The sequence below is a fragment of the Macaca fascicularis genome, chromosome 5, assembly GCF_037993035.2.
Source record: "Macaca fascicularis isolate 582-1 chromosome 5, T2T-MFA8v1.1".
In the NCBI taxonomy this organism is placed as follows: Eukaryota; Metazoa; Chordata; class Mammalia; order Primates; family Cercopithecidae; genus Macaca; species Macaca fascicularis.
In genome coordinates this window covers 71,829,607-71,850,129 of record NC_088379.1, presented here as the reverse complement: position 1 = coordinate 71,850,129, position 20,523 = coordinate 71,829,607, and the positions used below count along the sequence as shown (strand labels likewise).

At 32.7% G+C, this 20,523-nt stretch overlaps 1 protein-coding gene across 50 annotated transcripts in view; it reads left to right on the top strand.

The window, feature by feature from the left end:
• The window catches only part of ADGRL3 (adhesion G protein-coupled receptor L3), an 857,692-nt gene that overhangs the window by 809,177 nt on the left and 27,992 nt on the right, over positions 1 to 20,523 (top strand). For 36 of the 50 annotated variants that reach the window (XM_074039928.1, XM_065545138.2, XM_074039932.1 and 33 more), the window contains 3 exons: positions 5,386 to 5,412; positions 7,989 to 8,157; positions 13,883 to 14,008. In XM_074039928.1, the coding sequence (XP_073896029.1) occupies positions 5,386 to 5,412; positions 7,989 to 8,157; positions 13,883 to 14,008 (322 nt within the window). The remainder of the gene's footprint in view (positions 1 to 5,385; positions 5,413 to 7,988; positions 8,158 to 13,882; positions 14,009 to 20,523) is intronic. The other 14 variants (XM_074039933.1, XM_074039937.1, XM_045393264.3 and 11 more) reach the window with 1 other exon arrangement.

The window sequence follows — 20,523 nt, the reverse complement described above, 5'->3', positions numbered from 1 at the left end:
TTTGGAAGCCTTGTTGTTGATTGAGGAAAAGCCCACTCAACATAGAGATCCATTAGAATATTTTACCGTTTTTTTTTTTCTATGAGGAATAGTTTGATCTTGAAAAATCTATAAGTCACTACTTATAAATGATAAGGTAACCTATAAGTTCCTCTTAACATCTGCTAAGAACGTATTAGGCCTTTGCATCGACATTTTTACAAAATTCTTAAATATACTCCAGTAAAATTGTTTTAGTCATACAACCTGTAATGGTATTTTATTTAAATGGATTATCATTGGTAAAACATAATAAAAATTATTCAGCTATAGAAACTAGTTCTGGGGATCTGCTTTTTCAAATTAAAAAAAAAAAAAAAAAAGAATCAACAGCATGATGACATTACCATCAAATTAATTTGGATTTGATGGAGAGAAACTATAAAACTAGATCATCTAGACCGGTAGAATATTTGACAAAAATTATGGAGGGTACTGACATATTATAGGTTACCTTTAGTGATCTTTAGATTTTAAATCATTGAATATTATTGTCTCATTTTGGGGATAAAATAAATGCTTTGTTAATTATTGCACAAATCAAGCCACTGCAAAAAAAACTTCTAAAATATTGTGCCTTAAACTCTGCTTTATGAGAGTCTAGTAGTAGGTAGTCTAAACCTAATATTTCAGCTCCACATAAATAAACAACTTCCATTTTGATGCCTAAGGCTCTGCATCACTTTCTCCTGGTAAAAGGACAGCATCAAATGGTAAAGAGGAGACCAATTCCCATCCTTTAATTGACAAGACCCAGAAATGTCACAATTCACTTGTGGCCACATCCCTGTGAACACTACTTCTACACATAACTATAGCAAACTGTCAGTGAAGCTGGAGTTGCTGTTGTCTTTGTTATTAAATGGAGCAACTGAATGGTCCCCACCAATTGATAAAAACTGCTGAATTGCACCCTGAAATCTCTACTTTTTCATATTTCATCTTAAAAGCAAAACATACATGGCCTCACCAGTTATATTGCAAACTTTGTATTTTATTTTCTTTTTTCTTTTTTCTTTTTTTTAAATTTATTTATTATTATTATACTTTAAGTTGTAGGGTACATGTGCATAACGTGCAAGTTTGTTACATATGTATACTTGTGCCATGTTGGTGTGCTGCACCCATCAACTCATCATTTACATCAGATATAACTCCCAATGCAATCCTTCCCCCCTCCCCCCTCCCCATGATAGGCCCGGGTGTGTGATGTTCCCCTTCCTGAGTCCAAGTGATCTCATTGTTCAGTTCCCACCTATGAGTGAGAACATGCGGTGTTTGGTTTTCTGTTCTTGTGATAGTTTGCTCAGAATGATGGTTTCCAGCTGCATCCATCTCCCTACAAAGGACACAAACATCCTTTTTTGTGGCTGCATAATATTCCATGGTGTATATGTGCCACATTTTCTTAATCCAGTCTGTCACTGATGGACATTTGGGTTGATTCCAAGTCTTTGCTTTTGTGAATAGTGCTGCAATAAGCATACGTATGCGTGTGTCTTTATAGCAGCATAATTTATAATCCTTTGGGTATATACCCAGTAATGGGATGGCTGGGTCATATGGTACATCTAGTTCTAGATCCTTGAGGAATCGCCACACTGTTTTCCATAATGGTTGAACTAGTTTACAATCCCACCAACAGTGTAAAAGTGTTCCTATTTCTCCACATCCTCTCCAGCACCTGTTGTTTCCTGACTTTTTAATGATCGCCATTCTAACTGGTGTGAGATGGTATCTCATTGTGGTTTTGATTTGCATTTCTTTGATGGCCAGTGATGATGAGCATTTTTTCATGTGTCTGTTGGCTGTATGAATGTCTTCTTTTGAGAACTGTCTGTTCATATCCTTTGCCCACTTTTTGATGGGGTTGTTTGTTTTTTTCTTGTAAATTTGTTTGAGTTCTTTGTAGGTTCTGGATTTTAGCCCTTTGTCAGATGAGTAGATTGCAAAAATTTTCTCCCATTCTGTAGGTTGCCTGTTCACTCTGATGGTAGTTTATTTTGCTGTGCAGAAGCTCTTTAGTTTAATTAGATCCCATTTGTCAATTTTGGCTTATGCTGCCGTTGCTTTTGGTGTTTTAGACATGAAGTCTTTGCCCATGCCTATGTCCTGAATGGTACTACCTAGGTTTTCCTCTAGGATTTTGATGGTATTAGGTGTAACATTTAAGTCTCTAATCCATCTTGAATTAATTTTCGTATAAGGAGTAAGGAAAGGATCCAGTTTCAGCTTTCTACTTATGGCTAGCCAATTTTCCCAGCACCATTTATTAAATAGGGAATCCTTTCCCCATTTCTTGTTTCTCTCAGGTTTGTCAAAGATCAGATGGCTGTAGATGTGTGGTATTATTTCTGAGGACTCTCTCATCACTCCTATTCAACATAGTGTTGGAAGTTCTGGCTAGGGCAATTAGACAAGAGAAAGAAATCAAGGGTATTCAGTTAGGAAAAGAAGAAGTCAAATTGTCCCTCTTTGCAGATGACATGATTGTATATTTAGAAAACCCCATTGTCTCAGCCCAAAATCTCCTTAAGCTGATAAGCAACTTCAGCAAAGTCTCAGGATACAAAATTAATGTGCAAAAATCACAAGCATTCTTATACACCAGTAACAGACAAACAGAGAGCCAAATCAGGAATGAACTTCCATTCACAATTGCTTCAAAGAAAATAAAATACCTAGGAATCCAGCTTACAAGGGATGTAAAGGATCTCTTCAAGGAGAACTACAAACCACTGCTCAGTGAAATAAAAGAGAACACAAACAAATGGAAGAACATACCATGCTCATGGATAGGAAGAATCAATATCGTGAAAATGGCCATACTGCCCAAGGTAATTTATAGATTCAATGCCATCCCCATCAAGCTACCAATGAGTTTCTTCACAGAATTGGAAAAAAACTGCTTTAAAGTTCATATGGAACCAAAAAAGAGCCCGCATCTCCTAAGTCAAAAGAACAAAGCTGGAGGCATCACGCTACCTGACTTCAAACTATACTACAAGGCTACAGTAACCAAAACAGCATGGTACTGGTACCAAAACAGAGATATAGACCAATGGAACAGAACAGAGTCCTCAAACTTTGTATTTTAATTTTTACAAACATTTTTATAGTACAGAGATAGAGAACAAAACACAGGGACAGGGGAAAGAAATGGGGAGATGTAGATCAGAGGAAAACAAAGTAGCAGATACATAGGATGAACAAGTCTAGAGACATAATGTACATGAGGCCTATAAGTAATAAAATTGCATTTTGTATGAGATTCATGCTAAATGAGTAGATTTTGGCTGCCTTGCTACAAAAACAAACAAAAAGTTGGTAACTATGTGAGATGGTGGATACATTAATTTGCTTCAATATAGTAACAGTTTTACTGTCTACATGTATCCCATAGCATCATGCTGTGTATCCAAAATATACATAATGAAATTTAGTTAAAATATATACAAAGCTTAATCCATTTCCTGGAGCATTTTTGCATGGATGCCTATGTGTCAACCTCTGTAACTTTCTTTTCTTGACCTTGTACTATATGAATTAAGGTAGAGTTATTCGAATCATGAATAGTACATCACAGATGGAATATACTGATGCAATGGGAATGCATATAGTATAATAAATATCACATATTATGTTTTATAAATTTTTGATAGTAATGTAAGTACAGGATTTTTCTTTCTAGGCCTGTTTTACAGCTGTTAAATACCATCAATTCTTACAAATTCTTCTCTCTTTATCTTTCACACATCCATGGCATTATTTAAATATCTCTTCCATTTCTTGGCTTAAAACTCTCTTTGAATGTTCTCGTCCAGTACTGACCAATAGAACTTTCTGTGATGATGGACATATCCATTATGGTAGCTAGTATGTGAAGGTTTTGAGTACTTGTGTTGTGACTGATGTAACTGAGGAACTGAATTTTAAACTTAATTTCATTTAATGAATTTAAATGTAGATAGCCAGACATGACTAGTGATCACCCCCTTGGACATACAGTTCTAGTCACTCTCCACTCCGTTTACCAACTTATTTCAGCCACATCTATTTTACTGCATCATATTACTCCTGAAATATCCTTCAATAAATTTACTTACTCAACATGTATGTATTTGGGGTTTTATTCTCTGGGTGAGAAATTTTGTATTTTAGGTGTGATTTTATCCTAGCTTTGAGTAGTCTAATAATAATATACATATATAATATTTGTTGAACACATTTTGTGTTAGAAACGGTTCTGAGCATTTTATTCATAATAAATTGTTTCATTATCACAAGAAACTAGCATTATAATTATCACCATCTTATATATGTATAAAAGGACACAACCATAAGTTAATCAATTTTTGTCTAAGATCAAATAGGTAGCTAGTAAGTGGATGAGCTAGGATGTAAACCTCACGCAAACTGGCTTCAAATACCATTCTTTATTATTTCATCATTCTGGAGAGTAAGTTTTCATCAGTGGTTCTCCTTATTCAAAATACATCACAGTTGGAGCCTTTCTAGAAGCTTTATTTGTGTATGCATAATATAGGAAACTATCTTGCCTCTGACAAGAGAGAAGAGAAAGGAACAGTTTCTCTTCTTTCTTTTTCTTATCACAATTCTCTAAGCAAAAACTATGTTTATAAAAATTGATCCAAACCATTCCTTATCTTCACTGAGTATTAGTACCTTATTTTATCCAAATGATATTAAATAAATTAGTAAACATAAGTGAAAATAAGCAGGCGCTGTATGTTTGTTCCTATTACTACAAATGATTATTCAGGTTTATCTTACTCAGAACACAAACAGAAAGAGTTATAAAGTACTCAAGATAGATTACTTTCTAAAGGCTATAACGTTAAGATTTAACTCAGGTCAATCATCTCCAAGTTAAAATTACTTAGAAGCGTACTGTCCATAATTAAGTAATCTTACCTACTAATATTACGGAATAAGAATACCTTTAGGTGACATGAAATCTGTCATTTTAAGCATGCCCCCAAGCCTTTTCAAGATTGCTCATAAAATTTCTCATTCTCTAGAGAAATGTGATCTCTAAGAAATAAATGTCTCTTTCAAGTCACAAGTAATATGAGCACATGAAAAAAATGGAATTTTGAGTCTTAGAAGGGATATTGCAGTATTATAAAATTGCTTTTATTTCTTGTTATTTAAGTTCTCATGGTCGTTTTAGGATTTACCTTCTAGATATAAAGGATTATGATTTCTTTTAGGGAGGTGGGGGACAGAAGCCTTTGGGGACCAGGAGAATATTTTTCATATGAAATTCTTTGTCATAAAATGCTAATGTTGGTGTTCTTGTCTTTATGTCTATGCATTCTTTAGCTATGAGGATAACAGACCCTTCATCAAGTAAGAATGACCTGAATGGCTGATAAATTCCATTTATCAGTGTGGTCCCATGAACCAGCTGTCAGATCAGTACTGAAAAATCATTAGAGCCTCTGTCATTCACATTGAGGCAGAAGAGCAAACTGTGCAGGAAAATAATCTGGCATACAACTTACATGCAGAATAAATATGCTGCAGGTGTATTGCCAAAGAAAAAAATTCTGCTTCACCTCTGTTAATTGGATATCACCTGAATCTAGTGCCACAGCAATAGCAATTTCCTGTGGTACAGACTTGTTTCTCTTTTAATAGCTTCCCTCTCATTGTGATGTGTTCCTCTGTGCCACATACATCCGCTTTTCTGTTGTTTGTTTGGGCATCATTCATCTAAAATTATTCTGTCATTTACTGGTATATCTTCAAAATGATCTTACGGGTATAAAACTACCCAATTGCAATTGATATTAATGAATTGCTATACTAAATATAAATAAAGAAAAAATTGCCTTCCTAAAAATTAATTTTTACATATGCAAAATTATCCCTTTCAAATTTGACACCTATCACTTGATTAATGATCTAATCTGTATGAATATATTTCAGTTTCTGAAATAAAGCCACAAGTCTGTACTAATCTAACAAATGTGAACATAAATGTTAACATTTGGACATTTTTCCCATGTATACTTTAAAATTACAAGTCCTGCAAGAATAAACTAAGATTGGTAACCTATGGGCAATCTTGCTATAGACTTTCAGTTTGTTCTTCTGGTGAAGAGTCCTTTGTTTTCATTTTTTTCTAGTGCCATTTCGCTTCTTCATGCTTTTGCTTTCATTCTTTCTTTCTTTCTTTCTTTCTTTTTTTAAGAAATTGGGGCTCATTGCAGTTTTCTGCAACTTAACCCTTGGGCCCATCATGTGTTTTCCAGTGGTTAATACCTGACTTCAGTATTTGATCCCATTATTTTGCTTCTAAATCTAAATAGCAATATTGCCTTGATTTAATGGCAGTTCTTATTTTTTCTTTTTTGAACATCCATAAGAAGCTGAGAGCTTTTCCTTGAAAGTTAATATACTTCTGAATCCCGCTGTAGAATAAAATATTAACACCTAAAATGTTTTCTAAATGATATAAGGAAACATGTAACATGTAATAGCAAAACTCCTTTAGAGATTCTTTATTCAAGAATGTTGATGTTTTCAGTTAAACGTGTTAAATTTAGTGGGCATTTAAACATGAAATATAGTGGCTGATTATTATGGGAGAAAAATAGTAAATATTTATAATTAATTTTAATAAGACTTTAATAATTAACTACTTTGGAACCATATCTTTCTTAAGATGCAGTTCTCTCTAAAAAACAAACCGAACTCAGCTTCAGATTATCATAAACATATATGATCTTTCCCCTTCATTTTACAAAGTCTCAATCCCTGTAAATATATCTTCCAGAGACATTATAGTGGAGGATAATAATCTGCTAGAAAGAAATATGAATTCACCCTTTTCAAGGAAGATGTGCTGGGAATAAAGAGGTTGGGCTTTTTAGTGTATAGAGATCTCTACTGATTTGGTCCTGTTCTCCCATATACTTAGGAGTTGAGAATGATTTCATTTCAGTTATGAGTCCCACCTGTTGCAAGAATTCATTTTATCTTGATATTCAATACATAACTTAACCACAAATATATGAACTTTGTTACCTGCTTATACTCTTGCAAATGACATCTTGGAGGAAACTAAGAGAATGGAATGGGAGTGAGAGCTTGTCTTTCATTCTATACCACTCCGTTCATACCACTCCATCTTCATTCTCAGCTTCATCTTCTCCCTTGAGTTTACAGACACTTCAAAGAAGTGAAGTTTCTCTGAGCCTTCAAAAATTTTTTCAGCAAAGCTGCCAAATGACTGATTTCTAAAATCTACTACAATGTAGCATAGAAGAGAGTGATCCAAAGGCTGAAGGAGAGTAGAAACAGAGTGTTTCCATTAGAGTGGAACTATTTTTTTCCATCTACTATCCCTCACTCTTAGTCTTTATAAATATAGGTTAGACAAGTAGGGCTCATTAAATTCATACATTAACTTCAAATCCATGTATTTCCTCCTAATACGAGTTATATTTTTGTCAGTAAACAATAAAATTTTTGTGGAAAAAGAGGAAATTTTGAAAAAATGAGGTACAAGTGTATCAGAAGAAGCACTAATAGAGGGAAATCAATCAAACAAATGTTACCCCTGTGAGCCCAGTGAAGACTAACATAGCTTTATAGCCTGCTTTCCTCTTGCCATTCACCATAATTACACCTCATGCCATTTGCATATGTGCTGCAAATACATGAATAATTTATGGTACAAATCTGCTTTTGCTTAAATGAATTTCTGTGTTCATTACATTTTCATTCATGTATATCTCCTCAAGCTTGAAAACTTGTAGTCTCATTAAAACCTTAAAGTACTTACACCACCTGTCTTACATTTTCTGTCAATAAAAGTTACTGTAACATTTTTTTTCAGTGTCGTATTGTTGATCTGATATGGTTGTTAATTAAAGACCAATTATTTAATAACCCTTAATTTTCTCTTCTCTCTACAGGTCATGGGTTATAGGTGCAATAGCTCTTCTCTGCCTATTAGGATTGACCTGGGCCTTTGGACTCATGTATATTAATGAAAGCACAGTCATCATGGCGTATCTCTTCACCATTTTCAATTCTCTACAGGGAATGTTTATATTTATTTTCCATTGTGTCCTACAGAAGAAGGTAAGCTAGAATTCTTTTTTTAAAATATAAATGGCGTACATTTCATGACAGCAAAGCAGCCATAACATATTCTAACATATTATTATTGATATGTTTGTCTACAAGAAATGAAGATACTCATCTTTTATAATAGTAAAGCAAAACAAACACAAAATACAAGCATAATAGTTGGTGAGAGTGTCCAATAGTAGAAAACAATAAAAACATTTTCAGATTTAAAATATTAACAAAAATTATTTTCTTGTAGATTTGACTTTGTAGTCTTCAATATTCCCATTGATGGCCAATTGTAGTTGTGTATTAGGAAGTAATTATTTTCTAAAAATGTTGTGGAGGCATGAGATACATGCACACACACACATCATGGAAATATATCACAGTATAGGAAATAAACATGTGGGTTTGAATCTCTGTTCTTCTATTTAAAAACTTATGTGACTTTTGGCAAGTTAATTAACCTCCCCATGTCTCAGTTTACTCATGTGTGACATGAAGGGGGTAAAAATAATTATAAAATATTCAAAGAGATGACTCTGAAAATGAGGTAGAACATTATGTTTTAAAATTTGTGGGAAAGAAACAATAAGATTTATAATTTTTCTTTGGAAAACAAAGGAAATAAGAAGTAAAGATATCCCTTTCTAGGATTTTTAGTTTTAGAGACTGGTGGGACCAAAACAAGAAGTTGAAAAGAGTGTCCACTTGTCACAAGATGGACAAACATAAAACAAAACACTACTCTGTTTCAAATTTAGAAGGTAGTAGATATCTAAAATGTGTTGACACGATCACAAATACAGAATAGAGTAGTAATGATGAGGCAGGCTTCTAAACGTATGTTACAGAAAAGGAAAGAGGTAACATTAGAATGGATGCATTGTAATCTAATTCATTAGAATTCTCCTTATAAAGAGGTTGTTTTAAAATAGATGAATCCTGCTATAACAGGATGTTTTAGAAAAAATAAAAATAAAATAAAATAGATGAACCCTCCCAAATAATTAATATGTATACCTCCCAAATTACAGAAGCCTTACTCAACATATGTTTATGTTTTACTCATTGCCCAATGGATGGGGTTGCCCCATGAAGGGACATAGGCTGATGAAGATTCAAACAACCTCACTCTATGATTTTATAGTCCTCTTTGGTTTTGACATCCAACAGGAAGTCTGGGAGAGAGAGAGATGATTTTGTACTAAAGATTTGAAAGTGGCTCACATGGCTTCTACTAATTTTTTTTTTTTTTAAATCAGATAGGACTCTGTCGATGGTACCACCTAAACTGCAAGGGAGACAGAAAAACATAGTATAGCTTTCTTAGTTACAAAGAGAAGAAATTGGGTATGGTGAATAGATGGCAGTCTGCCACACTTAATGTATTTAAAGAATAGGAGACATGTAAGTGACGAGTGAGAATAGAGCTAGAAGGAAGAACAAGAATCAAGATGATACACTGAATTAAAGATAGGAGAAAATGTCAAGAAGAAGACAGTGGTTGGTATTCTAAAAGACTTTAGAGAAGTCAGAGAGACTAAAACTTGGGAAAGATGTTTAGATTTGGATAGAGGAAAGCCATAGCCATAACTGATGCTCAAGAGAAATACATACAAAAAATGTGAACAAAATCAGGAGATTAAGGGAAAACATAGCATTTGCCCGTGAAAAAAAAAAATGTATTGGGTCATTATAATCAGTCATAACATATTGAAGTATAGTAGATTTATTTGCCTGTCATCTTTATTTTGTACATTAGCTGGAAATTTGGACCAACATAGTTTTAAATTTTTATTTAATTTTTTTTTACTAACTCATTAAGAAGTAATTTTTAAATTTTAAAGTTAATTTGGAAATTTTCTGCAAGGCAGAAAAGAAATTTTTGTACTTTACACACAGATTATTTTGCTTTGAGTATTTTTTATTAGCCAACACCTCTTTCAGTTTTCCCAACATTAATAAAAATGTTATTTTAGTTTTTCTTGTCTTAACATAAACATATCACTGGAATAAGTAAGAATTGCATTTGATACCCAGGTAGAGATTTTACATCTCACAACCCTAAAACAACTTTAGAGTTTTTAATATATTTAACATAAGTTAAATTTTAAAATATATATGTCATCAAGTTCAGTTTTGTGATTCATTAAAACAGAGTTCCAGAAACTGTGGCTCATGAGCCAAATTCATCCAGCTGCCTTTTATTTTTACAGCCAGGAAGCCAGGAATGGTTACTAAATTTTCAATACATAAAGTTTAAAATAAGTATATACACCATATCCTTAGTTTTGGCTCCTGACTCAAAAACCTTAAAATATTGACTACCTGGACCTTGTCTAACTTGCCAGGCCCTGATTTTGAAAGTTTATTTTCATGATTTACGATAACAAGTAATACATATTGTTCTTTCATCCATTCCATGTTTTGAATTTTAAAACTTTGGTTGCATTTGTATTTGGTGTCAAGTGTATGGGCCAACATGAGAAAATACAGAAAACATAATTATTTTTGGTTTTTATTTTATATAAAAAATGTCATATACTTGTCTTTGAAATTGAAGAAATGGTTGGGAGGTGTTTTTTCTTTTAAGCCATCAGATTAAATTTCACTAATATGCCATCGCTGGTATAGTTGCTTATATATTTTGATTAGATAAATATGAAGTATTTCATATTTGAAAATTGTTGTCTTATTGAATTATTTGTCGATTGCTTCAACTTAGTCGTAAAATTAAAATTTTTGAGTCATCAGTCTTTTTCTGAGTATGGATTGTGTAAACAGTATTTCCACTGGCCACATTAAAGTGGTCACTTTTACTTTTGTTGTACATTCAAATATTTTATATATTCTCAGAGCTTCCATGATCATTTTATTTCTGATATGAGAAATATCAGAAATATTTTATTGGTAAGATATATTCTCTTTCCTGTATTCTATGTTCTAGAACAGCATCACACCAAAATAGGATATCATCTAACTAGGGTAACTAAGATGCAGTGCCATGTGAAATAGTAGATTAGAATATGCAAATGATTGAACAATCAAATAACTGTTTTATTGTAATCTAAAAAATGTTTCCTGGACACGGTCCATGTTATTTTTTTTTCTTCTTTTTAAGACATATGCTTACCATTTCAAATCAAATCACAGCAAAATAAAGTCAGTATAATGATTCAGTAAGTAATGTAGCTAATGCGAGACTTGGCATCACCAAATATCTTGATTTTCTGGTTGTTTATATTATCAGTTCAGAACATTTAATCTTTGTTGGGAAATTCAGATAGTCCATGATGAATTATTGTGGCTTAAACAATATTGCTGATTTTGTAACAGGAGGGAGAGTGGTTCTTTTTCTGTCTTCTTTGCCTTTATTCCTCATTGTACTGAAATATTTGTTTAGGTTTATATCACTTCATTCAAATACCATTTCTCATCTAGAAACAAACATATCATTTGCTGTTTACCTTAGGAAAACAATGGGATGTTGCAGGGGGAAGTTATGATCAAAGTTTAGATTCCTAGAGATGTTTCATAAATCAGTAGAAATTACTAAGCTATCATTGATACTGCTGACTTTTGGTTAGAGATTATTTTAAGCCTTCTCGAGTTCTAATTAAACATTTGTCCTCATTCTTTCCAGACACAAAGAAGGAGATAATTAATAGATTACTTTAATAATGATATTAGTGATATACAATGTCTGTGCTGGTCAATGATTTCATGTTCCAAATATGGCATCTTAGAGCTTTTTGATCATACAGCACTCGTAAAATTTAGAGTTTTCTCCTAGGGCACATCGCTTGACCTTTTCAGTCTTGTTTACTCTCATTACTTAACCCATTTCAATCTCCTAATCTATAAAATGAAGTTAATAATTATTTTTCAGACTCATTTTGAGGGACATACCTAGCACAATTCCTGACACATAATAGTTAAAAAGTAGAAGTTTCTTCTTTTTACCCTCCCTGCAGATGCATCTTAGAAACACACATAACTGGTTGCAGACTGGTGTCTTTTTTTAAAATAAACAAAATATGGACTAACTTGTAAACACTGAACAAAAATGATTGTCTCTATTTCAAATTATTGATAAATGTAGCACAGAAGAGACTGGTTGCAAAACAAATCAATAGCATTTTAAATACATTAAAAATAAGTAATTTTGCCATGCCAGAGCAGAGAAAGGCCTTAAAGACCAGCACATCATAACCCTGTTTTGTTCATTCTATTCTTTGTGGTGAGAATGCCTTTTTCTCCTCTTCTTCCCTATCTTTTATTTCAACTTCACTCTATGAATTAATTCCAGCCGCTCTTTTGAAGGCTTTCTGGGAAGCTCTCTTCCCCAAGAAGCCCTCCTTGGCCCCCCACACCTACCTCCCACAGGCACTCCTCTTCTATGTTTGAGTCACCTGACCCTATCTCCGTCACTGTTCTTATCCCATAATAAGCACTGATAAATGTGAGTTCTTTGAGCAAATCTGCATATGTTCTGTCTTTGATTCTCCTATGTCTTTGACACAATGAATTTTACAATAATAAGATGAAACGTTCCCATTTTGAATACTAAATTTAATGTATCATTTACATACCTTTTTTTTGCTTTTGATTCTAAATAACATCCCTTTTTAAAGCACATGTTTAAAACTTTGATTTAAATAAAATCTTATTTGAATATTACATTATCATAAGTTGTGGAAAAAATGAACTAATGTGAAATCAAATACATAAAGGCTTAAGAATAATTTATGTATATGATGTTGTTTCATAATATAAATTCATGAACATATAATCGATCTAGTAAGATGTCCCTTTGTTGTTATTGATAGTAGATACGTGATTTAAGGCAGTTACTGTTTATTTTTATATGTCTTGTTCAATTAAATAGGCAGTAATAAAAATTATAGACATGATTAAAATTTTTACCAAAAGTTGATATATTTCTCTGCTTGAAAACATCAGCTAAAAGTTTTCCTTTTCCCTGTAATTTTATACTACAACCAAGATTAAGTATTTAATCAAGAATGCTATAAAGAAAAGTAATTATATTTCTCTGTGATTATTGAGTAGAACTATTTTGAAGGACTACATTTACAATCTTTTTAATTTTTGTTCTCAATTTGAACATTTGATCTCTTTTAAAATAAACTTCAGAGAAATATAGATTTAGAAGAAATGATTAGCCCAACATACTCATATTTTCTGTCTTTAAATATCCTTTCTCTGCTTTCTCACTTTCTCTGATCTCTCTCTCTGTCTCTCTCCCCCACTTCTTACCCTACTTCCTCCATCCCACTCTCTTTAACTTCCTAACTAGGCTTCTACCTAAAGAACAACAACTACAATTCCCTTGCACCAATAGGCTACTTTATATAAAATTTATGAAGCTAAAAATAGTATCTTCGATGGGCTTAAGTATATGTTCTTGGAACTAAGAGAAAGTACCACTATGATGTGATGGGAGGAGTGTGAGTATGTGTGTATGAGTGTGTGTGTGTGTGTGTGTGTGTGTGTGTGTTTTAAAAGGCTCCAGAGTTAGGCAAAATTTCAAGCTTGACAGTATGCATATAATTATGTTGTATTGTAAAATACATGCTGAACAGACTTTCTTATATCTGTAGGGCAAGGAAAAAATTATGTTATCTAAAAATAAAACTCACATATATTGTCTACTTTTGTTCCTACCTGCAATGAATTACTTGCTAAGAGAAGTTAATATTTAATTGTCTAGGTACGAAAAGAGTATGGGAAATGCCTGCGAACACATTGCTGTAGTGGCAAAAGTACAGAGAGTTCCATTGGTTCAGGGAAAACATCTGGTTCTCGAACTCCTGGACGCTACTCCACAGGCTCACAGGTAAACAATATTTGTTCACTGAAATGAAGTAATTCTTAACTATATTCTGTAACCAGTTCCTGTCCCTTATGATTGGAGCTAATTTCTATCCTGTGCTTAACACATCGTTTGTTTTTGTTGTTTCACTGTGTCTCACATGGGAATGATTCTGACAAAAATGGAAGAAACTAAAACTGTATTAAAATGATGAAATTGGGGTCTCAGTTTGCATAATAATTAATGACTTCAGATTGCTTTCAGTTCAATAAATGCATCAGGTAAAGAAAATAATTTTCCAGTTCACCCAAAATTCAAAGAAAGTAATATTTCATGTATATAGAAATGTGATATATTGATATGATTCTAATTCTTATAATTCTTCTAACTAGTATAATAATTATCACAAACTGAGACAATTTACATATGATATGGTATGTTTAGGAAAAATAACTATGACTCAACCCTATTATGTGCTGAGAAGTTGAAGAAAAGTCAGGGCAGTGAAGACTACTACAACAGCACTATTAACATAGCTGGTCTAAGCCCCACTCCCATTCGCCCAACACTAGACATAGCAGCATAGTACCTTACCAGAAAAAGTTTAAGCTTTTAGGTAAACTGTGTGCCATTTTTCCCAGGGCACAGAGTCAGCTCAAAGATTATTACATAGAAATTTTAACAACTCCTGTATGTTAAGATGAGCCTGTCAATAAAAGACTTAGAATTGTGTAGGTCATGAGTGAGTTTGATTCAAGCTAGCAAACTAGTATTATTTGTTTGTTCGTTTTTTGAGACAGAGTCTCACTCTGTTGCCTAGGCTGGAGTGCAGTGGTACAATCTCAGCTCACTGAAACCTCTGCCTCCTGGGTTCAAGCAATCTTCCCATCTTAGCCTCCAGCCTTCTGAGCAGCTGGGACCACAGGCATGTGCCACCATGCCCAGATAATTTTTGAGGTTTTTGTAGAGATAGTGTTTCGCCGTGTTGGCCAGACTGGTCTCAAACTCCTGGCCTCAGGTGATCCACCTGCCTTGGCCTCACAAAGTGCTGGGATTATAGATGTAAGTCACCTAGACTAGTATTTTTAGGATTGCATGATTCAGTAGAAACAAAAGTCATGTTTTCAGTGTTGCCACTTAAATTTTTCTGAGGAAGACTTGAGTTTAAATTGATAAATAAAGTTATAAATCAATCTTTTAGCTCAACCTATAAATTTAATTATTGTTTCATAAATTTGGTTATTTTATATAAAATAAGAGTGATTACTTCATTTTTTCTTTGATGAATGTTCAATTGGCTTGTAAGCTTAATAGATTAAATTTCCCTAAATAATTTCATTTATATGCTTAGAAAATTTAATTTCCTTATACCTTTTAAACATCATTTATAAATTTAATATACCTGATTGTCTCAAACACATCAACTGTCAGACTAGACAGTCATACACACCTAACTAGCACTTGAACCAGTTATAAATCAATGAATGACCAGTGTTTTCATAGTTTCCTCACCAATTGAGTTTTTAATTTTACAAATAAAATCATATCTTTAATATCAATCCGATATTTCCAATTAAAATTTTAAAAGTTAACATATAACTGTCAAAAATATCAGACTATCTTAAATAGTTTTACCAACCACAAATCATGAAACTTAAATATAATTGCATGATTATTAATAATCTGAATTTGATTTAATTTTTACACACTACACTGAGGTTGTAAAGTTGCAAATCAGAGGAACAATTGTCCCAACTCAGATGGATGGAAATTTCTGAGTTTAGGACTACTAAATTTGCCAATCAGAGATCTGAATTCTCACATAAGAGTAGGGGCAGACCAGGATAATGCTTATAGCATGAGCCCCTTTAATAATTAATGCCTTTATTTTCAGACTTACAATCCCTTGCTCTTCCCCTGCTTTTTGTAATACCTTTTTCCATGACTTTTCAATTGATATTGCTGAGATTCTCTATATCATCCAGCCTGATTAGATCCCACATGCTTTTCACATTACTGAGCTCATCAGCTACCATCCTATAGTCATTTTATTGAAATATATCATTAATATTATAATAATACTTGGGGGTCTCATTTGCTACAACAGAGTTGTGCAATGTTTAGCAATACTTCTAAACTATGAGTTAAGACAGTACAGCTCAATGGAATAATAATAAACTCTGTGGGTGGGTATACCTTGTTTTAAATTCTGGCCTTGCTACATACCAGCTGTGACACAAAACAAGTTACTAATTTCATTGACACTCAGTTTTTTCATTTGTAAAATGGTGATAATAAATACTGACGTCTTAAGTTGCTAAGAAGATTGAACTAATATACACAAAACAGAATAAATTGTGGGTGCTCAATAAATGGTGGTTGCTACCAGTTATTACTGTTGTTATAGAATATTATTGTATATATATTTTAAGTTGTATCATATTTTTCCCCTCACTCTTGCAATTTGTAATATCACAATTCTACTCTTGGAAAATAATTTACATTTTTTCTTATACTTAATATAATACTAATTCTGATTAACTATGACCATCCAAGCCTATGTAAGGTTATAGTTACTTAAATCTATATTATTTGTTTAGGTAAGACGAGTAAATACATTTCTCACTAATTATGGCCATCCATAAGCAAATGCTAAAATACTGATATGAAAACAAAATTTGGGGAGTATGGATGCATCTTTCACATAAGAGCACTTCTAAAATAACTATTTTATTTAGAAATATTGAGTGCCTCCTATATAATGCCATTGATTTTCTAATCTCTGGGGATAAAATGGTTAAAAGACATATAACTTCCCCTGTGATCTGGAACTTTTATTCTAGTATTGGAAGATAGAAAGTATATTAATTACAAACGACCAAACAAAAATATCAAATGAGAAAGCTGGCAGAGAACAAAAATATTATGTCAATTAGCCAGGTGGCTACTGGAATTAAGTGCTGGAGAAAGACTACCTTTGGAAGTGGTACTTATGCCAAAGTCTGAGTTACAAGATTCTAAATGAAGGAGAAAAGGACATTCAGGGGAACAGAATTCAAAGTGAGAAAATGTCTAATGCAAAGCCTTTACAGTGTGGAGAACTTACAAAAACTGTTGACCAAAGTAGGTTAGAGGGAGAATGAGACAGAAAGTCAAAAAAAAAGGAAAGAGACCGATCCCTAGGTATTTGTAACAGTATGAAAATTAAATTTTATTTTGATTACTTTGGATAGCCAGTGAGATAATTTAGAAATGAAAATGATAGGATACAATCCGCATGTAATAAACATTATGTTGCTACATTGTGGATAATGGAGGGGATGATGGCCAAGACTAACAAGTAAAAATCCTCTTCACCTCTTGCTCCTCCAAACTTACTTCCTGATCCTAATCACTTACAAAAGTTTTATAATATACATCAGTCACACAAACATATTCACAGAAATGGGTGTAAAATTTTTTTAAACTATGGACTGAAATAATATCTTTTGACTTTCTTGTAATTGTTTTCTCATTTATCTTTCATGTATTTTATTGACTTTTAGATATATTTGCTTTTTATTATATAATATTTGAAAAATAAGTGACATATGTATATGAAACATTGAAACATTTTAATAAGATGAACACCTGTGAACTCAACAACCAACCGAAGAAATAGAACATTTTCAATATGTTTTCCTTTTTATTTAACCTCTCCCTAATCAACCCCTATGTCTTCCTCCAGAGAGGCCCCTAAATTTTATTTTTCCATTCCTGCAACTTATTCTAATAGTTTCCCTCCAAAAAATGTTGTTCAGCATTCCTTTTTGAAATCTTTGTTTAAAAATGGTATTTGATTGTATGTAGACTTCTCTGACTTGTGTTTTTCACTCCCATATTCTAAAACCCTTCCTGATTCATTCCATAAATATCTAAGTGTGGCCTCTGTGCCGTATACTATATACCTTTTTCTCTGCCTGCAATACTTCTCCTTTTTCTCCTTTTCCTTTTTTCCTCTTTTCTCTTTTCCTCTTAAACTATGTTTGGTGTAGTGCAGTGAGTTGTTAACCTCTTGCACTCAGGAGCCAGATGACTGCATTCCAATGCTGATTATTAGGTCTGTGCCATTAGAATGTTCATTAACTGCTGTGCTTCGGTTTTCTAATGTATAGTATTACCTACTTCATGGAGTTCTTATGAGGTTTTGATGGGTGAATACGTGAAAGGTGTATATTATGGAAAAGAGAGCATAGAAAAATTGATACAGATGTATATACACACACATGCACATATATAATATACATACACTATGTATGTATGTGCCAAGTATATGTACCTCAATTAACAAAAAAAAACAAAAATTCTGTTTTCATAGAGCCTCAAGCCTATTGCAGACATCAGACGTTAAATGGTTAGCTATTAAGTATAAATGTAAGAAATAATTATATAATACATGGTATTGTAGGAGATGTTAGTGACTGTTGGGGGAATGTAGTAGGGGAAAAGGGACTGAGATGTGATTGAATTGTGTGTGTAGCCTCCAATTCTAAGGAGGGTGGTCAAGTTATGTCTTCAGAAAAAAATATTTTAGAGTTAAAAGGGTAAAGGAATTATGCATACCTGTGTCTGGGGGAAGAGCACCCAAACAGAGAAAACAACCAACATTGCCAAGCTCTGAGGCACAAACATGCCTGGCATGTTAGAGAACAGCAAGGGGACAGGTGCAGCTAGAGCAGATGGGGGAGATAAATAGGAGATGAGATAATGGGGACAGCTCGTATAAATATCACCTAACAATAATAACTTCGTCAACTCCAGATAAAATGTTACTTCTTCAGTCTGCATTGTTCTCAGACTCCCTAGAGAAGGACATATCCTTTAATATATGGTAAAAATATATGGTATAATTGGTAGAAGTCTTTACAAATTCTGTAGTATAAAGAATAGTCACAAAAGTATACAAAACATAAATGTATGGCACAATTAATTATTACCACTTCCCAGGCCAACTATTAATATACTGAGAATACCTTGGAAACCCTTTGAACCCGTCTCAATCATTAACCTCCAAACATAACCACTATCTTAGCTTTTAATAGCACATTTTAGTTTGCATATTTTGATGCTTATTCACCTGAAATCATTTAGTACATACTCTTTTATGTTTTCCTTTGTTCCCAAGACATCTGCATTACTGCAGGAGGCTATGAGCTCTTTAATTTTCTTTGCTTTATATTTTTGTATAGTTTATTCATCCATTCTACCATTGACAGTCATTTTGATTGTTCATTTTTCAGCTATAATATTTAATGACTGTATGGAGATTTGTGGGCATATTGTACGTTTGCATTTATTTTTGTGATAATTTAACTAATCTGTTACTAGTTTAGCAGCTCCGTCAGGGTCAAGACATTTTGTGCTTACATTTCACCTTTGTATCTTATAGGTTAGTATTTGGCAGGCAGTAGAGGGTAATTGATATTTTTAATTAATTAATTAATTAACCAACTAATGAAACAAATGTGAGAGACTGGCTCCCATCATTGTCCTTTTGTTTATTAGTTTTCTGTGTGTGTCTGTGTCTGTGTGTGTGTGCGTGCAGGCATTTGTCAACCTAGGAAAAATGTGATATACAACAATATATCTGAAGAATAATCATATTCCAAGATTCATAAAACCAATTGTCTAATATTCTAACATTGGTTACTCCCATTATTCAAGAAGTTCAAATGCATTTGGAACATAACCCATTGTAGGCATGGTTTCATAAGTAGTAGTAATATTTCTTATAACTATTTCAACCTTGAAAAAACTTCTGAAAATATTTTGTTTCTTCCTCACAAGATTGTTAATACTTTTTTGATCTATAACTCAATAAAATAACAGAATAAAACCGAAAAAAATCCCCCCAATGGAAAAAGTTTATAATATTTATTTTCTTGAATTATCTGACACTTAGAAATTTGAATTTAAGAATGTCAATAATAATGTAAGAATTTTTAGTTATCTATAAAACTTCCTACTGAAGCAATGAATCAACTAACTTTATTTTCTTCAAAGAAAGAAAAGTCAGGATAGTTATGTAATCCCTAAAATTACATTGATCTTCCTATAAAAGTTATGAGTTAAGTTTGGTAGCATTTTAATAATGTTCTCTTTTCTTTTCTTAGCAAACTCTTTTGCAAGATTCTGATTTCTTAAACTAAATCTTTTGTTAGAACTGACAATTTAATGCATATTTAAACATTCCCATTCCAATAAAATTTACAGTAAAAATTGTTTCACCTTGGAAATTAAAATTTTCTAATTCTGTCTGAAGATATATACATCTGTATATCTTCAACATATTTAAGTTGGTATAGTACTTTACATTTATTTCTTTTTTCATAGTTATAATTATCTTTGGTATATAGGCATTTAGGAATACAGTTAATGAGAACCATGTATTATCATGAATGTTATTTCTGATGTTCTCATCCTACTGTACTGCAAACATGTATTTGTTTATTTGCCAAATACTAGAAACAAACATCTCATGTAACTATGACAGAAAAGGA